General features: G+C 41.1%; 1 protein-coding gene across 1 annotated transcript in view; it reads left to right on the top strand.

The window, feature by feature from the left end:
• LOC139445381 (GTPase IMAP family member 4-like) overlaps nt 1-9,781 on the top strand; it is an 11,276-nt gene extending 1,495 nt beyond the window's left edge. Inside the window, exons 2-4 of the mRNA XM_071226522.1 lie at nt 6,195-6,241; nt 6,671-6,799; nt 7,480-9,781. Coding sequence (XP_071082623.1) covers nt 6,214-6,241; nt 6,671-6,799; nt 7,480-8,633 — 1,311 coding nt within the window. The 5' untranslated portion in view covers nt 6,195-6,213 and the 3' untranslated portion in view covers nt 8,634-9,781. The remainder of the gene's footprint in view (nt 1-6,194; nt 6,242-6,670; nt 6,800-7,479) is intronic.
• Nucleotides 9,782-10,767: the final 986 nt, after the last annotated feature.

The following is a 10,767-nucleotide window of genomic DNA, read 5'->3' as shown; positions in this document are numbered from 1 at the left end:
ATCACTAACACATGACACGTCACAAACACACCACACACAACATCAACACAAGACATTTCACAAACACGTATACCACAACACACATCACTAACACATGACACGTCACAAACACACCACACACAACAGCACACACAAGACATATCACAAACACATGTACAGCATAACACACATCACTAACACATGACACGTCACAAACACACCACACACAACAGCACTCATGACACACACAAGACATATCACAAACACATGTACTCCACAACACACATCACTAACACATGACACGTCACAAACACACCACACACAACAGCACTCATGACACACACAAGACATATCACAAACACATGTACTCCACAACACACATCACTAACACATGACACGTCACAAACACACCACACACAACAGCACTCATGACACACACAATACATATCACAAACACATGTACTCCACAACACACATCACTAACACATGACGCGTCACAAACACACCACACACAACAGCACTCATGACACACACAATACATATCACAAACACATGTACTCCACAACACACATCACTAACACATGACACGTCACAATCACACCACACACAACAGCACTCATGACACACACAAGACATATCACAAACACATGTACTCCACAAAACACATCACTAGCACATGACGCGTCACAAACACACCACACACAACAGTACTCATGACACACACAAAACATATAACAAACACATGTACTTCACAACACACACCACTAGCACATGACACGTCACAAACACACCACACACAACAGTACTCATGACACACACAAAACAGATCACAAACACATGTACTCCACAACACACATCACTAACACATGACACGTCACAAACACACCACACACAACAGCACTCATGACACACAAAACATATCACAAACACATGTACTCCACAACACACATCACTAACACATGACACGTCACAAACACACCACACACAACAGCACTCATGACACACACAAGACATATAACAAACACATGTACTCCACAAAACACATCACTAGCACATGACGCGTCACAAACACACCACACACAACAGTACTCATGACACACACAAAACATATAACAAACACATGTACTCCACAACACACATCACTAACACATGACACGTCACAAACACACCACACACAACAGCACACATGACACACACAATACATATCACAAACACATGTACTCCACAACACACATCACTAACACATGACACGTCACAAACACACCACACACATCAGCACTCATGACACACACAAGACATACCACAAACACATGTACTCCACAACACACATCACTAACACATGACACGTCACAAACACACCACACACAACAGCACTCATGACACACACAAGACATATCACAAACACATGTACTCCACAACACACATCACTAACACATGACACGTCACAAACACACCACACACAACAGCACACATGACCCACAAAACAGATCACAAACACATGTACTCCACAACACACATCACTAACACATGACACGTCACAAACACACCACACACAACAGCACTCATGACACACAAAACAGATCACAAACACATGTACTCCACAACACACATCACTAACACATGACACGTCACAAACACACCACACACAACAGCACTCATGACACACAAAACATATCACAAACACATGTACTCCACAACACACATCACTAACACATGACACGTCACAAACACACCACACACAACAGCACTCATGACACACACAAGACATATCACAAACACATGTACTCCACAAAACACATCACTAGCACATGACGCGTCACAAACACACCACACACAACAGTACTCATGACACACACAAAACATATAACAAACACATGTACTCCACAACACACATCACTAACACATGACACGTCACAAACACACCACACACAACAGCACACATGACACACACAATACATATCACAAACACATGTACTCCACAACACACATCACTAACACATGACACGTCACAAACACACCACACACATCAGCACTCATGACACACACAAGACATACCACAAACACATGTACTCCACAACACACATCACTAACACATGACACGTCACAAACACACCACACACAACAGCACTCATGACACACACAAGACATACCACAAACACATGTACTCCACAACACACATCACTAACACATGACACGTCACAAACACACCACACACAACAGCACTCATGACACACAAAACATATCACAAACACATGTACTCCACAAAACACATCACTAACACATGACACGTCACAAACACACCACACACAACAGCACTCATGACACACACAATACATATCACAAACACATGTACTCCACAACACACATCACTAACACATGACACGTCACAAACACACCACACACAACAGCACTCATGACACACAAAACATATCACAAACACATGTACTCCACAAAACACATCACTAACACATGACACGTCACAAACACACCACACACAACAGCACTCATGACACACAAAACATATCACAAACACATGTACTTCACAACACACATCACTAACACATGACACGTCACAAACACACCACACACAACAGCACTCATGACACACACAAGACATACCACAAACACATGTACTCCACAACACACATCACAAACACAAGACACGTCACAAACACATCACACAACAAATATCACAAACACACCAGAACATCACAAACACAAACATACATCTCAAGTACAAATCACACCACAACCACAACACACATCATAAACATAACTCAGACACACATCAGACACAAACATTCCCCAGACACAAAACACACACAAAAACACAAACACAAACAAACACCACAAACTATAAATACAATAAACTACATGCCGTGTACAATCATTGAAGTGGGGGAGTGAGTTGGGCATAAGGTCGTGTTTTGGAACTGTTGTCAGTTCATTATGGGAGGAGAGCCCAATGTAACGGTAGTTGCCGATCTTAGACACTTTGCTATGATTGTGGGTTCGAATCCCGGTTCTCCCCGATTATGTTTCTAGGTTTGTCAGCACCTTACCCGTGCTCGTGGGTTTCACCGAAGTGGTAAACGTCTGAGACCTGCATCACTTCGGGCTTTCCTCCCACATTAAGCTGACACGCCGCGAAATAACTGAAATAGTGTTCAAAGCGGCGTTAAACCCTTCTCACTCACTCATTTTGCTCACATCCATGATCAGATGTATGGGGCTTTTGTGTTGCGCAGAAAGCAAGACTCGGACATGGACGAATCTTAAATTTGTGCTCTATAAAAAGTAATATGTATTGAATCTCGGTCATGAATAACTGTGCAAACTATGCATCCGTGAATGAAAAGTGGTTCAACTGTTTTTCTACTAGCATCGCGTTCGTCTGAAATGTTCTCCATCATCGGTTTAGTGCAAACCAACCAAGGATCATAATCAGGGCGAATCGGATCCTGGCACGCTTGGGAGAAGCAGCTCCTCACAGCGAATAGTAGATTAACGTTTATTCTCTGAAATAAACAATTTTGATAGAACCAAACAACTGCATTTAAACTGGAAGGAACCCCAGTGAGGTGTGAGATTCAGAACCTGAGCTTCATTTCGTACTTCAGCAGTACAGTAAGCTGGGTGGAAGGGAAAATACATGGTTTCAGGGGACTGTGAGACAGACCTTTGACAACTGGGCCACTCGTGCCCCCGTTTTGTGACCACTCACTTGCTGAGTATACTTCAGGATGGTGATGTTTTTAATTTGTGGTTTCAGGCCATTGTCATACGAACACGGAAACTGATTATCACTCTTTCCTGGTTGACCCATATTGCTCCGTAGGCGGAGATTTATTCAATACTTACTGGGGAAGGTTTAGGTTTGGCATTGTTATTACAGCAATCGTGACATTGAAAACGTGACTTTAAAATAATTTTCTTTTGTTGTAAGATGAGGAATGACACACCGAAAGTACGAGACAGTTGTCACAGGTTAAATTAACCCTAGCTATTTTTCCCGTCAACAAGTTTCATGTGGTTAATATGTCCTTAATTCCAAGTGATATCATGCCATTATTGACAAGCCAAAGTACAAGCGCAAGCTTTGTAAGTCTCGTTATTATCAGGTTGGTCCGCAAAGTTATGTAAATATTTATGTTCATCGCACTGACAGAAATAGCTAGTGAAGTTTACTTACTTACTTTATGAATTCTCCTGTCCACTCAGACACTAACTTGTTAGGAGGTTTTACTAACCAGTTAGTAAATATTTGCAGATTAGACTAGTATATGTGGTATATCGACTCTGTTATTTTTAAAAGGAATGGAGAGTTACTCAGACATGCTCGTCTTCAGGATACCTCTTCTCTCCAGCGCTGTCCCCTTACAATGTACCAGGAGGGATAGTCAATTTACTTGACTTTTTCTCAGTGCGATACCATTCACTGGGTTGGGTTTCACATCCTATGAATCAGTGACCTCTAAGTTTAGGTCCCTTTAAAGCAATGAGTATCCAAATGTATGCCCCTTCGGCTCATGTTATAAGCCGCTAGGCTACCACCGCTTAGTTAATGATTTTGAATATCGGGATAACAGCATTTTTATAATGATTTTGTTCCACTTAACTTACTTATTTGACCTCTCACCAACACCATCCTTTTATTTCCAGCTGCTGTTCAATAATTGCCAAAATGTGTCTGTTTCCGCTGTCTGTTTCCTACACGTTATTTATACATTGGTCTTTTGTCGGTTAATGAAAGGTACAAAAATCATTTTATACCCTTCTTACACACATAACCTCCCCAAAGGGATACTTATACCATTGCCCACCCCTCTTTGCCCCACCATTAATTGAAACCGTATTCGCAGAACTACAATATGGTTTGATTAGATATGTAAATAGCTAAAGAGAAAGACAGAAACACCATGTGTTAATTTTAGTATTATGATTGAGCCACAAACGGAAACTGCGAAAGCTAAACAAGACCCTTACATAACACAGCCGACCCATGTACATCTGTATTGCAGACAAAAGTGTAATGGAACTCACAAACATCCTGTTTCAATCCGTTGTGGACGACACATACTTTTACATGTTGTATAATGATGTAAGCTGTGACGACACAGTGTAGAGTGTAATGAAGAAAACTATGGCGTAATTATATTGCATGCAGATGGTATGCAAATACTAAGTATTAAGTATTAATTAGAATTAATTTTCTTTCATGTTCCTTCCTGAGTTGTTCCTCTCTCAGCATCATGGTCTTCTCTGCCTCAACATACATTTCTACTTGTGTAACATTTGCCCCCGTTGTCAAGGAACATCCGGTCAACCAGAGTGAGAAAGTCCTTGGCGTCTTGTTCCTTCTCCTCCTCATTGCCTCTGTTATTGATGGCGATGCATCTGTTGTGACACGACTTGACTATGAGATATAAATACGAATAACTGCAGATTAACAGGCGTCTAACTTATTCATCAAAACCACCATTGTGTTAATGACTGATCAAGACTGTAAGGTGTGGGTGTGAGTTTGATTGCCGGTTTTATACAGTGCTAACCCACTTATCATGCCTCTGTTTAACGTGGATACGTCAAACCTACTCAGACACAGTACACTAACTCAGAGCCGTTCAGTCCTTGTTTTATTCCCTTAATGCAGAGCGCCAGGCAGTGTAACAAGACGTATCATCTTTTAACGTCTCGGGATATAACGCTGCCAGGGGATTGAACCACCGACCTTCCGCTCTCAGGGTAGACGCTCTTACCCGCTTGACCACGGAGGCGATCTGCTTGTTATAAGAGGCGACAAAATGGATGGGTTGGTCAAATCGGTGACTTAATTTATAACGTGTTAAGAACCTTTGGGGGTGCTTAGAAGACATCAGTTGTACATGTATCTGTATATGGTGCCTGATGCTTAACCATAGAAAAAGATCCGAAGTATCTGATATTGCAACCAATGCTGCTCTTCAGAGACGACCAAATTGATTGCGTGGTCAGCCTCGGCGAGTTGGTTGATTGCGTGTCTTTGTACCTAGAATCGTTGCTCACAATATCGATCACTCGTTTGTGTGATTGCCGCCTTCATATACATGTAGCTGCAGTAACGCTGAGTGCGACGCTGAGCAACAAATACAGACACACATTCATATTAAATCCCTTATATGCACACAAGATCATTTATGCGCATAATATTTAATATGTTGTTCTTCTGTTATCAGATTGGTGCATTACAGACTCATGTCATCTTGTGATACTTCCATCATGGGTATGTGTTATATATTTAGCATACAAGCATATGTTGACAGATAAGAGGAATACTTTCAAACATAATTATCAACACAATCAGAGACCACACACCAATATGGTCTCCGGCATAGTATGTGATTACAAATGAATACGAAAAGGTTGCATTTGAGAAGTATCTGAGGACATAGCATATCTTTACAATCAAATAAGTGACAATTCAATAGATTTCATGCATTTTTATCCAACGTAAAAAATATCTTTACTCATTTCAAGTGATCAAGTTACTAAATAATTTCGAAAACAAATTATTGTTTTAAAAAAATGAAGCAACATAACTACACACAAAGAGGAATATACATAATATTATCCTAGTTAATAGACACTTCCTTTGTTAGTTTGTGCCTTGACCTATTTGTAATCATGACGATAAAGTGTTGTTTGTTTGAAGATGAGGAATGGACGTGCGGAAAATGCACACTTGTCAACAGTGGCGATCTCCAAAGCTGCAATGCATGTGATACGTCAAAGCCACGACGGGAGCCTGAACTGCCTGTTATGTCCAATCCAAAACAAACAGGTAACGATCACTTTGGATTCAAGCTGCTATAAAACTTAAGGTTATTGCATTGTTTATTGAAGCACCCATTGGAATTCAGTGTCAGAATCCGCCGAATACTAGTACCTCGTATGAAACGAATAGTGAGTGAGTAGGGTTTTACGCCGCTTTTAGCAATATTCCAGCAATATCACGGCGGGGGACACCAGAAATGGGCTTCAAACATTGTACCCATGTCGGGAATCGAACCCGGGTCTTCGGCGTGACGAGCGAACGCTTTAACCACTAGGCTACCCGACCGCCCCTTTGAAACGAATCAATCGGGAATCGAATTGTCAGGCTCTGTGACGTTGATTGCGTGTGATTTTACCCAACACCGTGACTCTTTGCATCAGTCAAGGAAATTGTTATTCAATACCAATGTTCTAGCTATATGATAGCGGTCCTGATAATAATACAACCTGAACAAGACAACCTAATGATTGATATTATAAGCAATGTCCCATGCCGTTGGGGTACGATGGCAGGCAATAAGCCAACTCACTAAACCTGACCACCCGATTCACTAAGACTCGTAGGACCAGCAAAGGTTGTTCTAAACCGGAAACTCCAAGACAGGCATGAATTTGCACAGTGAAGAGGTTATGAGCTCATGAATAAGTATACACTATAACTATATTTTAGTATCCTTTGCATTACAGGAGGAGAATGTGGGTGGTCAGCTGACTGCCCTCTCATTGAAAGGAGAATAGTTTTCCTTGGCAGAACAGGGTCAGGGAAGAGTATAACAGGCAGTAGTATCCTGGGAAATACAACGTTTGAATCAAGTGCCTGCGGGTCATCTGTTACCAAACGGTGCCAGAGAGGGAGGGGTATCAGATTTAACCGGGACATTCAAATAATCGACACTCCTGGGCTATTTGACACAGGTATGACGAATGCTGAAATCACGAAGGAGGTGGTAAAATGTGTCGCCATGACAGCTCCTGGTCCCCATGCCTTTGTCCTCGTTGTCAGGATTGACCGCTTTACCAAGGAAGAACAGAACACGGTTGATCATTTCGGACAGATCTTCGGAGAGGACATGCTGAAATATCTCATTGTTTTGTTCACCCGGAAAGATGATCTCAATCATGACAATAAATCCCTACAGGAGTATTTAAAGAAAGTCCCTGTAAAACTGCAAGCCCTAGTCAAGTCGTGCCACAACAGATGCATCGCCATCAATAACAGAGGCAATGAGGAGGAGAAGGAACAAGACGTCAAGGACTTTCTCACTCTGGTTGACCGGATGTTCCTTGACAACGGGGGCAAATGTTACACAAGTGAAATGTATGTTGAGGCAGAGAAGACTATGATGCTGAGAGAGGAACAACTCAGGAAGGAACATGAAAAGAAAATCCATGAAGAGAGAAACACAATCAGGCGGGAATTCGAATTGCAGCTTCAGATTAAGCACGATGAAGCCTCAAGTATGAGGAAACAATTGGAGGAGAGAATAAAGGACCTCGAAAAGGAAAAAGTTGAAGAAGCAGAGAAGAAAGCGGAGAGTGAGATTGCTGCTCTCACGAAGGAAATGGAAGACCTGAAACTTGCCGTGAAAGGAATGCAGGAAGAAAAGGAGGCATCAGAGATACAGATGGAGTTGGATAGTAAGAAGAGAGAGGAGGACGCCCTGAAGAAACTTAAAGCAGAAAAGCCAGATTTTCGAGAGGTGGTGAGGAAGGAGGTCAATGAGGAGAAAGCCGGTATAATGGGCATTATTGGATCTGTATTGCCAGCCTTCATTGGGGATCTTCTTCCGTCTATCATACCAGCCGCTGGGAAGTTTTTCAAGGGATTGTTCAAAAAGTAAAAGAATAGTATAACCAAAGTTATATGGAAAGAAATGAATCGCGACTGCGCAATCTACAGCACATATATGATAGCAACTTCCGTCTTTTGTCAATTGTCAAACGGTCATCCACTGTCGTCTGCCTTTGAAACATGTAAATTTGCTTGCTAGGTGTAAAGTGTTCTATTTGTAAATAATCGAAAAAAACATTTCCACACTCCTAAGAAATCTCTGCCAAAAGCAGAGTCGGTTGTACCCTTCCAACTATATGATGAGTATGTGTTTATCACTCACTATCAAATAGTGATGAAACCAGGTGTTCCCGAAAAGATGAGCGTACCCTGCCTCACCAATCTTTCCGGTGGTTCTGTAACAGCTACAAATGTATGCTTAAGGGAACCATTTGCCTGCTTGTCTAAAGACGCTATGCAACTGACACGCCATCTTAGTTTATAGTAATTATGTGTAACCTGAACATTTAATCGTCAAAGAAACGAGGCCTGGTCAAAACGTTTTAAGCCTAACAAACCAAACCAACAATTGTGAAAGTGTTTTTACTTTTATTTTTCAACATAATCTACATGCTTTTCAATACACTTGTCATATCGATAGTGGAGTTTTTCAATTCCAGTCAGGATTAGGTTTCTGAAGCCACCCTGAAAAAAAAATTCAACATTGTCGTCATAGTGCTTTTTCCACGAAGGTATTCTTCCAGTTTAGGAAACAGGTGGAAATCACTTGGTGCCAGGTCTGGCGAGTATGAAGGGCGAGGAAGCTCTTCGAACCCACATTGTTGCAAAGCAGCCTTTGCAAGTCGGGAGGTGTGAGAACAGGCATTGTCGTGAAGTGATAGAACTCCAGCAGTCAGCGTTCCTCGACGATTTTATTTGATAGAATCTCTCACCCGATGAAGCAAATCAGCATACTTGGCACCGGTAATGGTCTTTTGACTTTTTAAGTAATCAACAAGGATCACACTCTCTGCATCCCAGAATACAGTGGCCATAACTTTCTTCACTGATCCTGAATTTCGTTTGTGCCGGAGAAGCGGAATGGTGCCAGCCTTAAACATAGCTGCCAAACGTTAACAGTGAAATAGCTAAGACAATTATCCCCATACATTTGTGACAAGCGGTCATGCATTTCTTTGGGAGTACTTATTGACTGCTCGGTACTGGTTCTTTACCATGCTAATAAACTTCACTTCATTTACTTTATTCTGTTTCTTACACGCTTTTCTTTTAAACCTCATTGCCAGATTTACACATTAGTCTGTGAACATTCGTTTTAACCCAACTTCTAGTTCAAATTATTATTAAAAACACATACGAATTATAAATGAGATCTAGAAAATTCATAGTTTAGTCATCAATTTAGTAGTAAAATTCTGTATCCTAAGGTAACTGTTCCGATCCCCCAGATACCTTCATAGTTATATCGCAGCATCTCAAATTGTTATAAAAGGGAGAAGCGTCAAAAGTTACGCACCGTCTTGGTAAAAACATGAGAACAGATACGATACCGACAATGGTTGTAGCGAATCTGGGTTTGGACCGACATTCAGCAGACCTTTGCACGACTAAGGAATAAAGCGAAAAAAACTTTCTATATAGAATAGAAATCTTTGCCAAAAGCGGGGTCGATTACATGATTCATATGTCAAACAGTGATGATACCAGGTGTTAGCGAAAGGTGAGCTTATCCTGCCCTAACGGTGGCACCCGTCTCAAACACATGCAAAAGCAAGTCAATTGTTTACCTGACAAAAACACGGGAAACTCTCTTTAACTGAGTTGTCAGTTGTATTTCCTTCTTTTGAGTTATAGTTTAGGCAATCTAGGCCTTTTTTTCACTCAACTTGGAACAAATTGCAACATTATTTATTTTACCACAATGCATTTCTACAAGGTCCCGAAAACAACATACTGAAAGTCCAGTGCAGTCATAGTTTATCAATATATCTTCCATATTTCAGATGAGGTCAAATGTTTTGATGAATGCGACGAATGCAACCTTTTCACCTGGTTTTATCACTATGTGATAGTAATTCATAAATACATGCCCATGATATAGTCGGAATCGAACAATGGACTCTGCTTTTAGCAGATATTTCTTATGAATATGTAATGTTCAATTGTTTTGTCGATTTTATTTA

Source organism: Haliotis cracherodii, unplaced genomic scaffold (genome assembly GCF_022045235.1).
Source record: "Haliotis cracherodii isolate W230 unplaced genomic scaffold, xgHalCrac1.p SCAF_6, whole genome shotgun sequence".
Lineage (NCBI taxonomy): Eukaryota > Metazoa > Mollusca > Gastropoda > Lepetellida > Haliotidae > Haliotis > Haliotis cracherodii.
The sequence above is the reverse complement of the archived record's forward strand: the minus strand, read 5'-3'. Positions and strand labels throughout refer to the sequence as shown.